The 19,871-nt window shown below is 40.9% G+C and overlaps 1 protein-coding gene across 2 annotated transcripts in view; it reads left to right on the forward strand.

The window, feature by feature from the left end:
• LOC124136466 (probable ATP-dependent RNA helicase DDX49) overlaps nucleotides 1-19,871 on the forward strand; it is a 144,718-nt gene that overhangs the window by 112,615 nt on the left and 12,232 nt on the right. For both annotated transcript variants that reach the window (XR_006861374.2, XM_046502387.2), the window contains exons 9-11: nucleotides 5,866-5,940; nucleotides 16,614-16,702; nucleotides 19,494-19,565. Coding sequence is in view for 1 of the 2 variants with exons in the window: in XM_046502387.2 (XP_046358343.1) it covers nucleotides 5,866-5,940; nucleotides 16,614-16,702; nucleotides 19,494-19,565 (236 nt within the window). In the remaining variant the exon portion in view is untranslated. The remainder of the gene's footprint in view (nucleotides 1-5,865; nucleotides 5,941-16,613; nucleotides 16,703-19,493; nucleotides 19,566-19,871) is intronic.

Here is a 19,871-nt window from a genome sequence, read left to right on the forward strand (position 1 = left end):
ATATGCATGTAAAGAAAGTGAGTGGGTGAGGTGAGGTGAACAGTATTCAAGTTATACCACAGCATGTCAGCTGAATGTGGGAGGAAAGTCTGAAGTGATGCAGGTCTCAGACTTTTACCACTTTGGTGAAACCCATGAGGACAGGTATGGTGCTGACAAACATGGAAACATAAACGAGGCAAGCTGGGATTGAAATACACAATCAAACCCCCAACTCTGCACAGTGAATTGCAGTGCCATAGAAGACTGGACTGCCAGTGCCCCTAAATGTAAAGAAAGAACTCACACCTGTGTCTGCCATAACATGTCAAATTGTGTCCCCTGGTCCAGACAGATGCCAGCATGTGGCTCTTGAAATAAGCTTGCAAAATAGCAGGCAGCAGTCTGGACTTGAATCCTGAACCGCAGGATTGGTAAATGTTTCACTAAACTAGTGTCCAAAATAGTGTATAACATGAGTTTGAAAGACTATGAAAGAAAAACATAAGCATGTACCAAGTCAATATGTATATATTTCATTACACATAATGTGTAGAACTGCTCATGTTATCCACGATTCAGGATTTCGATTACTCCTTGGCCCTTTACTCAGGTCACAGCTCCGATCATCAAGTTTGCAAACATCCAGCTTGTCCATCTGCATTTTTACCTAGACAACTTGATAAGAATTAACTTTCAATATGTGATTTTTCACATCTGGACTTGTTTGCAAGTTTTCTCAGCAACAAGCTCCCAGTGTACTGGCCCAGTACCGGATGCACAAGCACTTTAAGTATCGGTAACGATTTATCCATGGACTGGACAGGGATGTTATTTCTGATCCTCAAGGAATAACCTCTCAAGTTGCCAGAAGGACGAGATTTTCTGCTTCAGCCAAGATCAGACATAATGTACAGCACAGTCTTCACGCCCAGATGTTATCCCAGGTCAAATGCAGGCTTCCGGTCTGCCTCAGCAACAGTGGCAAAATCTTGGGTACCATCTTCTTCCGCCATCTTCAAGAACTGATGGGACAAGTTCTGTCAGTGGAGAAGATGAGGAGGATTGGGACATGAAAATATTACTATTCCAATGGTGGCGGACTTCCTACTTCATCTCTGCCAAGACAACATGTTTCATCATGGTAACATAGTTTGTTTGTTTGTTGTTTGTTGTTTTACGCCGCACTCAGCAATATTCCAGCTATATGATGGCGGTCTGTAAAATAATCGAGTCTGGACCAGACAATCCAGTGATTGACATCATGAGCATCGATCCACGCAATTGGGATCGATGACATGTATCAACCAAGTCAGCGAGCCTGACCACCCGATCCCGTTAGTCGCCTTTTGCGACATGCATAGTCGCCTTTTACGGCAAGTATGGGTTGCTGAAGACCTATTCTACCCCGGAATCTTCACTGGTCCACGGTACCATAGAGGGTTATTGAGAGGGTTAACTTCAGTTCTACAACATGATAGGAAATCATCCTCAACAGATCTCTTCCCAAAATGGAATCTATCACAAGTCTTGTCTGCTCTTTAGGAGGAACTTTATGAACCATTATTTAGTGCTACACTGTTTCAGAAGTACAGGAAAACAGCTTTTGTTCTAGCTATGGCCACAGCCACTAGAGTATCAGGTCTTCATGCATTGGATTCCTCAGGTATGGCTCACACAGAAGATTGTAATTCTATCATAATCAGGTCTCTCCCAGAATTTGTAGCAAAGAACCAGTGACTCTAGGTCCACGTGGTCACAGACTTTATACTATTCACACATTGCACAGAAGTGTGGACCATCCATATTGTCTCCTATGCCCAATTTGTGCACTTAGATTCTATCAAGAAGCAATGGAACCTAACAGAAGACACAGGAAGTAACTTTTTATATCTTGCAAAACAACATCGGATAAAGATATCACAAAAGCAACTGGCACATGTTGGTTGAAGGACGACATTACAGACAGCTACAATAACATTCAGCTTTCTACACCTGCATATGGATTCTTTACAGTGCACGATATAAGAGCTCCACCTTCCAGCCTAGCATCTGGGAGTTCAGTGGCGATGGAACAGTTGGTAATCTCACAACTTGTTCACTAACTTCTACTTACATGACATTCAACCAGAACTAGACAGGGTTTACTTCCTGGGATTAGTACTCAATCATTTCACAGTAGTTCTCCCTGGACTCATTATTGTGTTAATGGAAGGGATCACGTTTTGACGTTACAGGAATGATGTAAAGGCCATAGGAAGTGATGTCATCAGAACCAGAAGTGATGTCATCAGAATTGGAAATGATGTCACAAGTGAGAAATGTCACAAGTGAGATATAACAGTAGTTCTATGGAAGTTAACACATATTTGCCTTGTCTTTGACATTCTTCCGAATTACCCTATTTACTAGAGTATAGTGCACACTTTTTTCAAAAACGAAACAGCTGTATAGAAGGGGTGCGCATTATACACACCATAATGAGTTTTGATGGGTTTTTTCAAAGACATTACCGTGAGCATGTAACACTGGAAATACCATGTCAACAAATCCGTACTGAAGTACACAAATTAATTATGTAATTACACTGTCTGGTTATAAAAAGTATTCATTGTATGTCTGACTTATGTTTGTAACTTATTTCATTAATTTCATTCAAAATTCCTTTTGATATTGTTTTAATTAATATCAGCAAAATCATGTGTGAACCAGACCTGTCATCCCCTTATCATGACAATGTGGGAGATTTGACTTCAAAATGGGGGAGATTTGCCTCAAAAGGGGGAGATTTTTAAGATAGTGAAGATAAGATAATTTCCAACTTTTATTTTTAATAATGTTACAAAGAAAACCAAATATTTTGAAACAATAAATAATAAATAAGTTTCTTATACGTACAGCTTGCTTAATTTCCGTTTGCATTTTCCTCCTCCAAAAATTAAACCCAGCACAATCTACCCATATAACTTTCGTTCAAAGATCATCTCAGATAAACGCAAACAGATATTGAAATTTCACAATCGGTAGCTTGACCAGTTGACGGCGTGTTCAATCCGACCAGTTGTCAGGCTTCGTTACGATGCAGGTTTTCTGAGTATTTGGCACGATGTTGGTTACAAAATTCGCCAAAGAAATATCAAATGCATTTATCCTGACGCAACATCATCGCCCTTAGTTTCAATAAGATATACTGGGTTTTTTTCTGTCTGCGGTAGTCTGTTGACAGTCCCATTACTTCGCTTCTTAAATTTCCTAGAAATGTTCACGTTATTCCATTCCAAGAAATGTATGCCATATTTGGAAGTACTATTACGTTTTACTACAATTTATGAATGAAATGAGTCTCGTTGTCGTTGTTGACCTTTCTGACCTTGACGTGTATTAATCTCATTGGTTGACTAGTACTGTTGTATGCAAATTAGATTGCAGATCGGGGACGTAAGCAAACTATTAGCCAATCCAATCGTGTAAAATAATCACATGATACATTCTCGCAAAATTTGATAAAGTTCTGTTTTGATATTTTCTGTGCACACAAGTCACGATGTCAGTCAAAAGGAAATTTATAAGTTTCACTTTAAACTTTGACTTTGAAATCCTAGCTGTGAGGAAGCCTGATCGTGTAACTCATTGTTATTTCGACTACCGAATCAACCAATCACGCATAGTGTTGTTTCTGAAGATGGCGCTTGCAGGACATATTTTGTTTTCATTTCCAAGAGTTCAATGACGTAACTTTGAGGTATGTTGATGTTTTAACAAAGTTTCTGACAAATCTGATAACCAATAAAGTCATGTATAACTGGACCGGCCATATGTATCTACATTCTTAAATTGTGGAAGAATAAACACGCTAAGAACATGAAGACAACAGTACATTTCATGAAGTGATGAATACTTGGCTGATTTTTCATTTCAAGTTCAACCCTTCAGGCACCTGTTAGGACTATCCGAGTTTTCTTAACAGTTTACATTATTCAATCGTTCACCATATGAATTTAATTACCATTTGATTACTGGACAAAGGCCCATCTGGGTCCCCCTGCGGGTGGCTGTGATAAGGGTCGCTAATCCGGGAGCCTACCGGACAGATCAGGACGCAAACTTCCCGTTCATTGTTTTCACTCACGGGACAATGAGGCGATTTTTTTAAATGATGAAGAATTCTGTTTTGCGGGAGAAATAGTCCATCTTGCGGGAGACTGGGAGATTTCATCAAATTGCGGGAGTCTCCCGCAAAATGTGGGAGGGTTGACAGGTCTGCAGTGTGAACCCATCAGAAGATCGCACAACTCACTGTTATTAACAGCAACCATGGTCAGATTACCGCTATTGACGCCATGAAACAAACTTTAGTTGACAGAGAATGGATACATATATCATAAATGCCATACTTTGACTCGTTAAAAGTCATATTTGTTGTACGATTCTATGTCAACAAGTAGTTCGTGTGATCACGTGCACGGGAGCCTCGATGGTGACTGTTCAAACTGTTACAGCTGGCAAAAATAACAGGCAATTGCAATCTCCTGCACTGAAGTGCTACGCTTAGGGTTATTATCATTTTAAATATATTTACCCGTAATTAAAGCTGCAACTATAAATAAGATGATATTGGAATATATTATCCCTCTTAAAAAAAATAGTTTCAGATACAATTTTTTCCGATCCTTGCATTAAAATCCTTTAAAGTTATATCTTTGGGTTTTAACCGAATCACCGGTAGATCCCAAAAAAACGTGTGTACAGCTGATTGCTGTTTCCGGCTTAGTTTACGAGAAAATATGCAAGGTAATTGAACAGAAGGAAACAATTGTTCTTTGTTGGGTTTGGTATACCCCGTTCAAATACACTCGATTAATATGGAAGTGCTTGCCCAAACACACCCGTTGCGCATGTTCTTTTGGGGGGGTAAATCTTGTGCGTGTCATGCTGTTGTGACAGACCACTACATAGAACAGAATAACATTTTTTAGTTGTCATTTTTATTCGTTGTGGGAGGAACACGTCCTCAGAGCTCCAGTCAGGAGATTGCTTTTGCTTATATTAGAATGAACTTCCATTATCCACTTTATAACAGAAAGTGGTCAATTATTCACTTTCGTTGAATATATAGAAACATTTCATTTTGGGGTGATTTGGTCGGTGTGGCAAAGAAGGTTTGTGTTTCTGTCTTTAGTCTAATTAAAATGTCCGACATGATATTTTTGACTTGTTGTTTACTTAACGGGGAATAAAAAGTGCCTCATTCCCAGTAATCTTAATCCCTTGATGTAAAACAATGCCTAGCTGAACAAAAAAAAACAATTTAAACGGTAGAATTTATGTCTGGTGATTTTGTATCTCAAATTTCAAATTTGTACTGACCAAGTTTCTTATCACCCATTCGTTTACCAGAATTCTCTGAAGGGGTACAGTGTGAAGTTCGCATAATGTTCGAATTTCTTTTTCCAAAATACTGAATCTGCTAGAGGTGGGTGCACATTATACTTTGGTGCGCACTTTACTCAAGAAATTCCTCAAGTAGGCCCTTTTGAGGTGATTCGGTTTAATGTATACCTATTTTGATCAGGAGATCACTTTAAAGGGTTTCGTGGTTTGCTCGAACTGCACTATGCATGGATGTCAAAGGTCAAACCAATGCGAAACAGGTTGCCAAAATGCATTTCCATCCTTCCCTGTACATTAAAACATATTTTGGACTTTATAGTTAAGTTTCAGCCAAATAGGGCACATGGATACTTCCTTCTGCCTTTCAGTACATGTCAATATTAGTAGTGTCAAAAACAATGATAATTTGTGAGAACAAGGTGGATATGAATGAGGTAAGATGTGAGTGGGTGATGTGGAGGCTGTTTCACTGGGATTCTCCTTTCTGTTTGGCAGGTCGAGATGGTGTGTCGCTTACATTGGTCACACAGTTTGATGTGAAGCTGGTACATGCTATTGAAGCCTTCATCAGTAAGTAACTGCTTCTGTACGTGGAAAAATTGCCAAGTGCACTTTTCAAGAAATATCCATTTTGCCAGCGATATACATGTACATCATCAAGTTTTGATCATGTGATTACTATTCAGGTACGCCTCTGCAGTCAGATGACAATATTTATGCTAATTTAACCACTGTGCGGCATACGTACATTACCAGCACTAACTGAATGAAAAAAACCATGCAGATGTAGTATTAAAAGTGAAATTGAGAAAGTTCATTGCTCAATATGTGATTCTTCACATCTGGACTTGTTTGCAAGTTTTCTCAGCAACAAGTTGGCACCCGACTGTTGACCCTTACCCGGATTGAAACCATGTGATCAAAACTCAGTGATGATGTTTATTGCTAGCAAAATGGATATTTCTTGCAAATTGCTTTTTGCAATTTTTGTCATATTCCTTATCTTTTAACTTTATAAGTATTAGCACACATGCAGCTATCTTTGTTAATTATTCATCACAATACAGTCAAGTCTCGTTAATCCGACACTCGTTAATCCGACAATCGGCTTTATCCGACACTAATGATGGGAACTGATTAAATCAGTGCTATTAAGATCCGTTAAATCGTGTAGTTGTCCGATTTTCGATCACGAACGTTCATATTGCTTAATTTCATTTATCCGACATATTCGTTAATCCGACATAATCATATGCAACCAACCACGTCGGATTAACGGGACTTGACTGTATTTCAGGATTCTATTCTATAAGTGGCGAGGACCATAGAAGTTCTTCTCCAAAAATACTGGACATATTAATATAACTTTCACATAAAATGTTGATTTATCAAAGGGTAAGTCACAAATTGTACAACATTTAGATGAGAATAACAGTCACAAAGTTTATAAATTATACATACTGTAGTCTCACAGGTATAGAAACATCTTCCAGTCTTAGACCGCCGCCTATTTTGGCTGGTGGATAGCCCACGCCTCAATTTGTAAAAACATCATCATGATCGGCTCGCCCAGACCAGTCAAAACAGCATCCATACCGACCAGTAACTGTTACCATCTAATATATAATTAGTGTCTCATTGGTTTGTTATTCTTATGATCGACCCTGTTATGTTTTTCACAGTTCTACAAAAATCAAAGTTAGATTGAGCGACAAAATGGAAATCCATTAGGAGGCTTTCATGAATGCAAGAAATGTACAGCTCAGAAACCGCTAGAACATATTCTCCTTCTTCTTTGTTTCATAGATTTTGTTTAGGCCATTGGCAACCCCCTTTGATTAAAGTCCCAACCGGACTATAAATAGCGCGGTATTTTGCGAGATCTTAGTGTTTGACAGACGTTGCGATGATCGGTCAGCCAGTAATCGGTGACCCAAAATCTTGAATAACTAAAGAATGAGACAACATTCACATCCAAATCTTGGCAGACAGATTTGCCCTACACCAGTCAATGTAACAAAAGTCACACGATATAAAAAAATATTACATTCGATCTGATGTTTGGTTGTAAAAAATCCAGTCGTCTGTGAAACAACTTTGCACAACAGAAGTGGGAGGAGTTAGCCTTTGGTCAGCTGACATCTACTGCGCGAGCGAATCTAATTATAGTAAACCACGTGGCGAACTTGCACATGGCACAACTTCTCGAAGTGTTTGTTTACTTGCAACGAAACTGCCAAGAAACTACCAAATGGCATTACAAAGACGTTAAGTTCAGTACCACAATGAACACATACTCATACAGTTTACGACTGTTTTGTGCAGGTATGTTGTGAAGTTGCCGAATGGAAACTATTTTGACTTGCATTGAAATGTCACATCCGCATGAAACAATCTGTGAGTCAGACCGAACAACTTTTTACACAGGAATTCCAAATAAAATATATCTAGAGCTAGATACTGAAACCTCATTACAGTTTGCTTATATTTCTTTCACATTTATGAGCCAAAAGGACAAACACGACAGGTCTAGTCATTGTAAAGAGTGCAGGCTAAAACGGCACCTCAGCAAAACGTCACTGGTTTCTCTGGCGGCACCGCATTTGGCGAAAACATTGTAAAAGCGACTATGCAAATTAACTTATACAAAATAAATAAAAGTTATAATGTCGACAATATGTAGTTTATTTATACACAAATCTATCATCTTTGGTGGACATGTTAATATAACAGTTTACACATATACACAATATGAAGTAATTCTTGATTCGATTTCTACAAATCAGATGATCAATTTGAAATATGTAGACAGTGCTTGTTTATAGAAATATGCAGGTTATGAATAGTCGATGTTTACTTCAGGAGACGTCTTACCTTTCAACCTATTTAGCATATTTATCACCACGTATGTTCCATAAAATCCATATTCAGAATATACAATGTATTTGAATCCACGATTCAAAACACAATCAGGCACAATTTCACGGCGCACACTAGTCCGAATTATCATCAACAGTTTCGTACAGTCACGAGTCAACAGTCTTGAAAAGATCCCTCGATGATTCCTCAAAGCATTCCTTCTGTCCAACATCGTCCAACAGTTCTTGGAAAGAGTTTTGAGGACTACCACCACCTATGTCCCATACAATCCCGATTAGGAATGTTTGGATATAATCCACGAACATGGTTCAAAACACAATTGGCCATAATTTCCCGGCACACACAAACAACAGTTTCGTCCAAATGGTCACGATTCAACAGTCTTGTCTTCTTGGAAAGATACCTTGGATTCCTCCATGCATTTCGTCTATCCAACATCGACCAATAGTTCTTGTAAATAGTCCTTCGAACCCCACTATTTCTGTCGTGAGGGGCGGAGCCTCAGCCAAGCCATCTTTGTGGAAATGTTGTCACACACGGGCGGCAAAAACAAAATTCACATTCCTGAATTTCCTGGAAACGATCGTCGATACTGACATTCAGATCACAATCTAAAACGTTCACTCCATCCTCAGCAATAATAAAAGTAGGGGGTTTCTCTGACGAATCTACTTCACCGGTGACATCTACACTTGCATCACTCAACTTGTCTTCCATGGCTTCGTCAATCGTTGCATCACTTTCCCCCGTCTGAACACTGGCATCACACGACGAAACGTCCTGCACTGCGGCATCGTAATCCCATCCCGAGTAAATAAATAAACTTCGAATGGCTTCTTGTTGCATTTCATCAACATTTAGTGTAATAGTGAACTGGGATGACATCATGAAAGCGTTGAAATATATAAGCAGTGAACGAACGTGAAAGCGACCTGTCAAAATTTTCTTGGTTGTGACACCCATTAGAAACCGATAGAATTTGGAAGCGCTCATTATATGAAAGATATATTACACATCATGAAAAAGTTTGATGAATATACAATTTGTAGCGATTTAAGGAATGTTTCATTATTTACCGTGAATAAGTATCATTTCACATTACAAATAAGCCTATTTAGGCATGGCTAGTCGTCATAAATCAAAATTTCAACTTAAGAAAAGCACCCTCTACAAGTACAACCCTCAAAATAATGGTAGCGCGTTGTTTTGGTCAGCTGTTTCTTATGTCGTGTGACCCAAGCGTTGGTGGCTAGTCTAATACACGACGGGTTGGATGGGTTGTGTTGGTCTGGAGGGTTAATCAATCAAAACAATCAATCAAAACAATCAAAACGACCAATTTTGTATTATATAAACAAAAATTGTGGGAAACGAAATAATATATGCAACTCAAGTTAGGTTCTCGAAAAAGTCTCAAAGTTAAACTCTTATCAAAAGCGAAAGTCACCTGTCACACCCCTATGGGTTACATAAGCCACGCCCAATTTCCCGCTTTTCTCTATTTGTTGTCTGCTGATTTTATGCAACCGATCTGTAGATCTAGAGTGACGGATATTGTTAAAAATGGCAGGTATTGCTAGAATTTTAAGCGATAGTAACGGGATTAAGAGAAAATATTCAAAAGACAATCCAGAAGCTGTGAAACGAAGAAATTCGGAAACTTCACCACAAGGAAAAATTAACTTTTCAGCTGAAAACAGAGACGAGATTGATTTCATTTATGAACAAGCGAAGAAAATCAAAACTTTTCTTGGAGAAGGGAACCCTAATCTTGTGACAAACAAACAACTTCTCGATAATTCTTTCTCATATTTTATTGAGAAAAATATCGATCCAGTCCGTGCAAACGTTTTAACAGATGATGCAAACGATGGGAATATTACTGACGAATCTTTTACGTGTGATTCTTCATTCTGCAAGTGTGAAAATACGGATGAATGCAATCAAAAGATGTTTTGTGCCTCTGAAAATGCTCTTGAAAACCTCTGTGATCGACTATATTCGCACAGTTTGTCATGCTCGTTTCCTGATCAGAAATTGGACATGAAAATGATTGGACATGTTGCCTATGTTACTTTCAGATGTGAAAAAGATCATGTGATAATATGGCCCAGTTCACCCTATCTTGGTAATAAATATTTGGTAAACTCTCGCATGTGTCATGGATACCTTGTGTCTGGAATGTTACCCAATCAGTACGACAGATTTGCGAAAGCAGCTGACATTGGAAGACTTGGTTCAGCTTACATATCTGACATGTTTTCAAACTATAAAGAAGTCGTTTGTGATTTAAGTCGTGAATCATGCGAGGATGCACTTTTAGAAGAAATTGTGACCTACCCGAATATGGATGGAATTAATATTCTCACTGACGCTCGCCATGCCACACGGAAAAACTCCCGTTTTACTGATGTTGTTTGCATTGGAGCTAACACTCACAAAGTTATCAGGGCGGAAACTGTATCAAAAGTAGACAATGCCTGCACACAAAAACACGAACTTATTGGAACTCAGCGTAACTATGAATATCTTGATAGTGTTGACAATGGTGTCGGAGTACATGTGAAATTACATTGTCATGACAGGAATTCGTTCATAAATAAATTTATCAGGGAGGAGCGCCCTGATACAACGTCAACAAATGACACATGGCATGCTACGAAAAATGTTACAAAGGAGGTTAAATGTGTGTGTTTGGGTCCAAAATACAAAGAGGGTGTGACGTGGCATCGCGAGTTATCGGACAAAGCAGGAAGTATCAAGACTCATTTTTATTGGTGCATTAGGAACTGCGGTCAAGATGCCAACAAGCTCCACGATAATATTATGAATGTGGTCAATCATTACAAGGATATCCATAATAACTGTTCAGAAACGTCGAGATGTAGACTAGACGCGCACTATGAATCATCCAAAACACTGATTTGTGACCCAAAGGCTGAGCTACTTCTGTGTCAAGTTTTGAAAAATACTGTTGTGTATAAACATACCGACGACTACGTTCATTGTATGGACACGTTTTTTGTTGAAAGTTTCAACAATTCACTGCTACAATATCATAACAAAAGAATTAATTTTTCTGACGATGTTTATCGTTTTTGGACGAATATGGCAGTATTAGACTGGAATGAACACGTAAATAGACCAACAACATCATCAAGATATGTCATGGATGCTAGAAACCCAAGACGTCAGGCCGAGACCAAAGTCCTCAAACGGAAAACTTACAACATGACGGATCAGATTTGGAAGGACTATGTTGCCATTTTCCTCGAGTAAAGGTAGGTAAATTTTTTAAAATGATTTTAATAGATTAACAACGTTAATTTGTTACCTACGATGATGTGCATAATGGTGTTCACCTGTTGCCGATTACCGCATGTATTTTAGATTGAGACACGTGGGTTACTATAAATAGTAAGCTCCGCCCATTTTCCTTATACGTAAAATATTTACTGCGCATGCACCCCGATTAGGCTGATCGGATGTTGGGCTTTAAGTGTTTCCTGCAGTTTTGTATGTTTGTTGTTTAATGCCACACTCAGCAATATTCCAGCTACATTATAGCAGTCTGTTCATGAGCGCATATTTTAATTTTGAAAAATGCAAAAATGTTATGATGACACTTAGAAACGGGAAGTTTGTAATCAGTTTAATATCCATTTATGTCTACTAAATGCTTACTGTACTTGTCAGAGGTAACATCCCGGAACTCAAAAGAAACCCTGAGTATTATAATAATTATTTTGGTATTTTGGAACATATTGTAGGACACCAAATGTTTAAACTTATCTTGCATTACTCCTTCATGCATTTACTGCTATTGTAAAGATGAACTGTGTGAGATCCAGCTGCTGAAGAAAAGTTGGTCCAGCCAGTAGAGGCAGCACCCTCGCAAAGTCAGCACGTGACCAGGAAGCAATGACGTCACATCAAAGCACATTACTGCTTTGTCACCTCCACAGACATGCTGTTGTGTCTCTTGTGAAAATAAAGCTTATTGTTTTGCTGCATTGCGTGTTTCTACATCGTTTGCTCACTAGATTCTCTTTGGTTGATTGTTTGTACCCATTCCTAATTTTATAAGGTTTCATAGCTCGTTTGTGGCTATAGTCACTGTAATTTACGGGCGTATTGTTGTTCCTTCCCGCCATTTTGAGTTCACCACGTGGCAACGTACATTCGTGTCTTGCATTCTGAATTTGGCTTCGGTAATCCATTAATTTTGTTTTACCTCATGTTTGTGTGTTTAAAGCTTTGCTTTTCATTACCTTTCTGCTTAATGTTTATCTCACTTAAACTTTTAAACGAAGTTAATTTGAGTTACATTATGCTTCCCGTTGTGTGTTTGCCACATCGTTATGATTTTGCTTAAATTCCAGACTTTATTCCCTGCTGCACTCGCTGCCTTGGGAACAAATCTGGTCAGGACCCCAACCCCCTTTACCTTGATCGTAAGACGCCCTGTACTTTCGCAGCACAGTGCGTATATTGCAGTCCTTTGTTGCAGTGCTCCTTCAACTCCTACTTAGGAGTATCCAGGAAACGTCTCACTCAACGGGTTCGTTGACACCCCGAAATAGCTTGTACCTCAAAGACTCCCTGCCTTATCAAGATTGATGCCCTTTAGCGGTCTGCCACGCCTCCCTTGACGTCACCTTTATCAACAACATCGTCTCACCAATCCGAAGATGCCGTTCTGGGACCGGCTTTTCCTTCTCCTTTGCCATCTACTTCGGCATCTACGTCACGGCACCTCCAGCGCACTTGGCTTTCATGGCTCCTTCTTCAGCATCTACGGTGCCCTCGGGGCCCCTCCAATCAGCACCCCCACACATGTCTCCGCCTTCCTTCATTGATCAAGCCCGGATGCAAGTGTGGATGTAGTCGGTGTTTACCTGACGGCTCTAGCCGCAGTAGCGCTGGCGGGGCCTCCTGCGTCTACTCCCCTTACAGCCCCTTTGGTGTTGATTCAGCTGAATTCGACTACTGACTCTCCGAAAGCCTTTAGCCCCTCCATCTACTACAGGTTCTCATCGGCCTCATTTGTCTTATGCTTCGTCCAGAGGGATCAGAGAGATCTTTTCGACCTTATTATGATCCTCCCTCTCCAGAGATTGAAACCTACCTGGGTCCTTCCATAGTAGCTGATTGGCCGGCTGATCGTTTGTCGTCCGTCACTCCCTCCCCGGGTTTCGAGGATGACAAAAATCCACAATCTGGTCTAACCCGACTTCACTCTATGATGACCGACCTTGTTGCGACCTTGTTGCTAGGCTGTCCCTCACACGGTTGTTCAAGGCCCCTCGTTTTCGTTGTGATGATTTTCCTGTCCACTCCTTCAACCTTGCTGATGGAGCACACACATTAAACAACGACCAGCATCGAATGACCAGGTTGTCCAAGTCTGCCACCATTCATATGCTGGACTCTCGCCTTGTCTTTGGGGAGTCGTAACTTCGTCGTTCGTTGAAACCACTCTTTACTCTAGCCTCCTCCTCCAGGGCTATCGACAAATACTAATAGGATCAAACATCTGCTACCAGACGCTTTGGGTACTTGGCTTTCACAGAATGGGATTTACAAATTCAAGCGATCCTTACTGCCTCAAACTTGGTCTGGGCCTTCTCTCTTTAATGGAGCTATCACTGCTACCCATGCTAGGGTCCCCGGCTTTGTGAAACGGCCCTCAAGGTCACTCAACAGTCAGCGGCCTCCAAGGGCGATTACAGACATCGCCACTCCTCACTTAGGTCGCTTCCCAGCACTCCTCGTCTTTTCCTGGCCAAGGTGGCCTGTTCCTACCAGCTGCAACACGAGTGTCACCCCAGCAAGGGTGACGATTCGAAGTCCAAGCGTTGGCCTGCTGGACTTCGACAACTGGGACGTCCCACCCCCAGTCATTCCGTTCACTGAAACACCGTGTTTTGGAGTAATTGGACCATACTAGAGGACCCATTTATGACAAACGTCCTCCGTCAGTGGTACCAGTTCTCGTTGGTACTACATACTCCTCTAACATCCACTCTGACGGCAGACACCCTGCTTTGCAAGGAGGCCATAGGTTCAGACACCGTGATTTTATTCCCCCATGTTTCTGGTCCCCAAGAAGGGCTGCATCAAACTGCGCATGATCCACAACCTTTCCATTTTCAATCAGTGTTACCTGGAACGTCCTCCTTAGTACCCATTACCAGTGGGCAGTCCTACCATTTGGAATTTCTATGGCCCCATGCCTTTTCACACAGATCACCAAGCCTGTGGCTGCCTAACTGCACCTGAAAAACGTCAACGTCTTGTCCTACATTGACTACTGCAACAATCGGGACTTGGAGTTTCTACTTCGCCACAGTTGGTTTGGTATGTTCAATCAGACAAAGTCGGAGCTTACTCAGTCCTTTTGTCTGCAATTCATCGGCGGCATGTTTCTCACAAACAAGGACCTCCTTCAAGTTCCCAGGGATAGGTGGTTGAAAATCCTTGCCCATCTCCATTCTGATCTTCATCAGGCTTGAGCTCTCTGCCAATGGCATATTCTCTTCGGTTTCCTCACATCAGGTCAAGACCTGACTGCCAGGGTCGCCTTCAACTCTGTCCTATTCAACAGTGTTGGCACCCTTCATTCGGCGTCAAGATCCAGAGATTGCCATAGTCCTACACCCATTCGGGTAGTGGATGGTGGAATCGAATGTCTTCGGCGGCGTGTCCTTGGACGTGCTACAGCCAACCCTCAACCTGTTCATCGACACATCCTAACAGTGTTGGGGAGCTCAAATGGAGACACTTGCAGGACTGTGGTCTGGAGATCAACTCCATTGCCACAGCAACAACCTCAAGCTAGAAGCACTTGTCCTGGTCGTCTCTCACTAGCAGAGCACTCTTTGTTATGCCCAGTTGACCATATCCATGGACAACATCACCACTCTCAATCCCTGCTAAACCAGTTCTACGACACATCCCAGGTTGCAAGAACTTTCTGACAGAAGCTCTGTCCAGGCCAGACAAGGTGGCTCCCACCGAGTGGCAGCTCAACCCAGAAGTCTTCACAATGATCAGCCAAAGATCGACTCCCTAAACTTCAATCTGTTTGCCACATCTCGGAACTGCCAGCTGTCGACTTACCTTTCACCAGTGCCAGATCCAGCAGCGGTGGCAGTCGTTTTCCTCAGGGGTCCCTGGGAAGGATTAAACGCATACGCTTTTCCATCTCCAGTTCTCCTTTCCCAAGGTTCTTCAAAAGATCCAGGGCACTCGGAAACTGACACTGATTTTGGTCATACTTTGGTGGCCGGTCAGATGTTGGTTTGTCGATCTCCAAAACCTCGCCAGGGACAATGCCCTGGAACCTCCAGCCTGGACCAACCTACTGTTCCACCTGCACAGTTGGTTACCACACCCAAACCCTGCAAAGTTTCATCTGCACACCTGGCACATCTGCAGAAAGCCCTAGTAGCAAACGGCTTTTCGGCTAGAGCGGTCAAGGCTATTACTTAAGCCTATCATCCATCTAAATGGGGACTGTATGATGACAGTTGGTGCTTCTTCTTTTTACGATCTTACGAAGAAGACGGTGCTTCTCCTGGCCCTAACTACTGCCGCATGGGTCAGGGTGCTTCACACCATCGACTCATACTCATGGCGCCGTTTATCTTGGGCAGTCTGATAGATCATTCACCATGTCTCTCTCATTTCAGCAATAGAAACTAACATTTTTAGTCCACTAGTCCTTATAATGATAACATACAGCAAAAGCCTTAAAATGCTAGTCTTTATGATACCTTAACTATTTGGCAATTTGGCAAGGACTACAGGACTAGTGCCAGTTTCTAACACTTTCGTTTACTTTTGACAGGAATGGTCGTTTACTGTGCAGGTTCATCGGACCTTGACAAGGGCTCGTATGGGATCACATCTGGAGGTGTGCCCACCTGCCGTGCCGTCTGATAAAGATGCATTGAGGAAGAAACTCCCAATACATGAAAATACACAAAAATAACTTTACAGTTTTGGAATCCTTGAACAATTTAGTAAAATCTAAATATTTTTTACATTTGTATACTTATCCTGCATTACGACGTCCGAGTGCCCTCCCTTTGCTAGACTACCTCCCCATGAAGTTTCAGATGTTGTGTTTATAGCAGTATAGCAGACATCATAGTTATTTTTCTGTATTTTCATGTATTGGGAGTTTCCTGCAACTGCAGAGTGAGGGTGTAGGAGGCACATACATGTCATTCTGGCATCCAGGGCGTTAAATACCCAAGGATGCTCTTGGAACAATTTAATATTAGAATTTCAACACAGCCAGTGGATGAATCATACGGATGCAGCATATACTAATAGCTGAGTTTCTTCATTCACAGATGCAAAACTTACAGAGTACAAGACAAATGAAAAGGCTGTGATGGACATTCTCAGTGAGGTGGCTGTAGCAAGGCGAGAAGCAGAAATAGTAAGTCACTTTCACTTGGAGCACTTTCTGTAAATAAATGACAGAAATGAATTTTTAGGTCTCATGTCCCTTAAATGTCATATGAACTTTACGTTGTGTCAAGTCATGGTTTCATCAAGTTAATTATCAAAAAGACACATTTGGCGCAACCATCATAAAATTGCTGATCCTAATGTCACTGTATTATATTTGCATTATGGTTTCCTTTCACAATCAAAGGAACCAATAAATGGTATCAATCCTCAGGACAATTAGGATGCTATCAGACTTTGTTTCCATTTGCTAGTGAACCCCATCAAATTGTGCAGGGGTGTTCAAAATGTATGCTCAACTTGCATGCCCTGTGGAAATATAGCGCCAGGCAAGTTGGAAAATATAATTTGGTTGCCCTCAGACAACTATGAAAATAACAGTACTAACTTTGAAACTTAGAAGATGCATCATGTGTCTGCCAACTGCAGATATAGTACCTTAATTTTTCTATTCTACACATCTTATCTGCTTTCAGATGTTGTTTCAATGAATAAAGTTTTGTTGTTAAGTTTTCTTCTTGTCTGATTTATCAGGGCAAGTTGAAAATCAGGCTGGACAGTAGAATTTTTAAGTTTGGCAAGTAGAAAATATTGGGATTTGAACATCCCTGGATTAGGTGTTTGATAATCTCAGGGATATGGTATGGAGTACTAGTATATCACCTGCATTGCCCTGGGCATTTCTTTGGATCATTCATTATAGCCTCAAACAAATGGGAGTATCAATAACTAATAATAATTATTAATATTAATAATAATGATAGTATAAAGCTGACATGTATGTGTAAGGCCTTCTTCACCATACTAGCATAGTGTTTTGCAAACAGTTGTCAGAGGGTGTTGGGGACATTGAGCCTTGGTATCAGGGATATGTTTGTATCTATCAGGGACATTGAGCCTTGGTGTCAGGGAGGTGTTTGTATCTATCAGGGACATTGGGCCTTGGTGTCAGGGAGATGTTTGTATCTATCAGGGACATTGAGCCTTGAAGTCAGGGAGATGTTTGTATCTATCAGGGACATTGTGCCTTGGTGTCAGGGAGATGTTTGTATCTATCAGGGACATTGGGCCTTGGTATCAGGGAGATGTTTGTATCTATCAGGGACATTGGGCCTTGGTGTCAGGGAGATGTTTGTATCTATCAGGGACATTGGGCCTTGGTGTCAGGGAGATGTGTGTATCTATCAGGGACATTGGGCCTTGGTGTCAGGGAGATGTTTGTATCTATCAGGGACATTGAGCCTTGGTGTCAGGGAGATGTGTGTATCTATCAGGGACATTGGGCCTTGGTGTCAGGGATATGCTTGTATCTATCAGGGACATTGGGCCTTGGTGTCAGGGAGATGTTTGTATCTATCAGGGACATTGGGCCTTGGTGTCAGGGAGATGTGTGTATCTATCAGGGACATTGAGCCTTGGTGTCAGGGAGATGTTTGTATCTATCAGGGACATTGGGCCTTGGTGTCAGGGAGATGTTTGTATCTATCAGGGACATTGGGCCTTGGTGTCAGGGAGATGTTTGTATCTATCAGGGACATTGGGCCTTGGTGTCAGGGAGATGTTTGTATCTATCAGGGACATTGAGCCTTGGTGTCAGGGAGATGTGTGTATCTATCAGGGACATTGAGCCTTGGTGTCAGGGAGATGTTTGTATCTATCAGGGACATTGGGCCTTGGTATCAGGGAGATGTGTGTATCTATCAGGGACATTGAGCCTTGGTATCAGGGAGATGTGTGAATCTATCAGGGACATTGGGCCTTGGTGTCAGGGAGATGTTTGTATCTATCAGGGACATTGGGCCTTGGTATCAGGGAGATGTTTGTATCTATCAGGGACATTGGGCCTTGGTGTCAGGGAGATGTTTGTTTCTATCAGGGACATTGAGCCTTGGTATCAGGGAGATGTGTGAATCTATCAGGGACATTGAGCCTTGGTATCAGGGAGATGTTTGTATCTATCAGGGACATTGAGCCTTGGTATCAGGGAGATGTTTGTATCTATCAGAGACATTAGGCCTTGGTATCAGGGAGATGTTTGTATCTATCAGGGACATTGAGCCTTGGTATCAGGGAGATGTTTGTATCTATCAGGGACATTGGGCCTTGGTATCAGGGAGATGTTTGTATCTATCAGGGACATTGGGCCTTGGTGTCAGGGAGATGTTTGTTTCTATCAGGGACATTGAGCCTTGGTATCAGGGATATGTTTGTATCTATCAGAGACATTGGGCCTTGGTATCAGGGAGATGTTTGTATATATCAGGGGCCATTAAATTAAAATTAACAATAGTCATCACAATCTATCAATTTACAATGGCTCAGTACCACAAACGTCAGTGTTCCTTATCCATACACATTGAACATGTTTTCTGGGCCTCAACAAACACATATAAAATTGAGCAAATATTTATTTAAATTTCCCTATGTGAAAATGTGTGTAGAGCTAACAATCAGTTAATTTGTTCTTTTGAATTTGTGGGGCCTGTGAGATTGGTCATTTCTGATGACTCCTGTTAATACAATGGTGTGCATGTACTGGTTATGTTGTTTGAATGCTTTATATAGTATGACCTACCTGATATACAATGACCTACTATCAATGAGTAGCAGTTGCAATTTCATTTTTGAAAGTATGTGGTGCTTGGATATTTCTTGTTATTGGGATTGGGATCCTTATGATAACTTCGGTCTTTCAATGGCTTTAAGCAAATTTAGTTTCATTTCTATTTTATTACATTGAATCACTGAATTATTGACAGAAACTAGATGAACAGGACTTTGGGGAAAAGAAAGCTGTTATCAAGAGGAAATGTCTTCTTGAAGAAACAAAGGTAAGCCACTCACACAGATCTAGACAGTTTAACAATCTGTGTGACCGAGACAACTTGATGACTTCTATCTTCGAAGGATTTTCCATTTCTTTGGATTTTGATGACTTCTTAAGTTGTCCGAGTCATTAGAGATCACATTATTGTCCCACGTGGTCATACTGAAAATGGAAATCAAACGATTTGAGCAAATTCAAGTGTCATCATTTGTCAGAACAAGTATGTGAAGTTTCAGCTTCTTTGGTTTCGAGGTTTCTGCAGACATGATGTGAATATACAGTGAGAGGAATGCATTTTGTGTGAATTGAG

This window comes from Haliotis rufescens, unplaced genomic scaffold (genome assembly GCF_023055435.1).
Source record: "Haliotis rufescens isolate VD_foot unplaced genomic scaffold, xgHalRufe1.0.p SCAF_1, whole genome shotgun sequence".
Taxonomy (NCBI): Eukaryota; Metazoa; Mollusca; class Gastropoda; order Lepetellida; family Haliotidae; genus Haliotis; species Haliotis rufescens.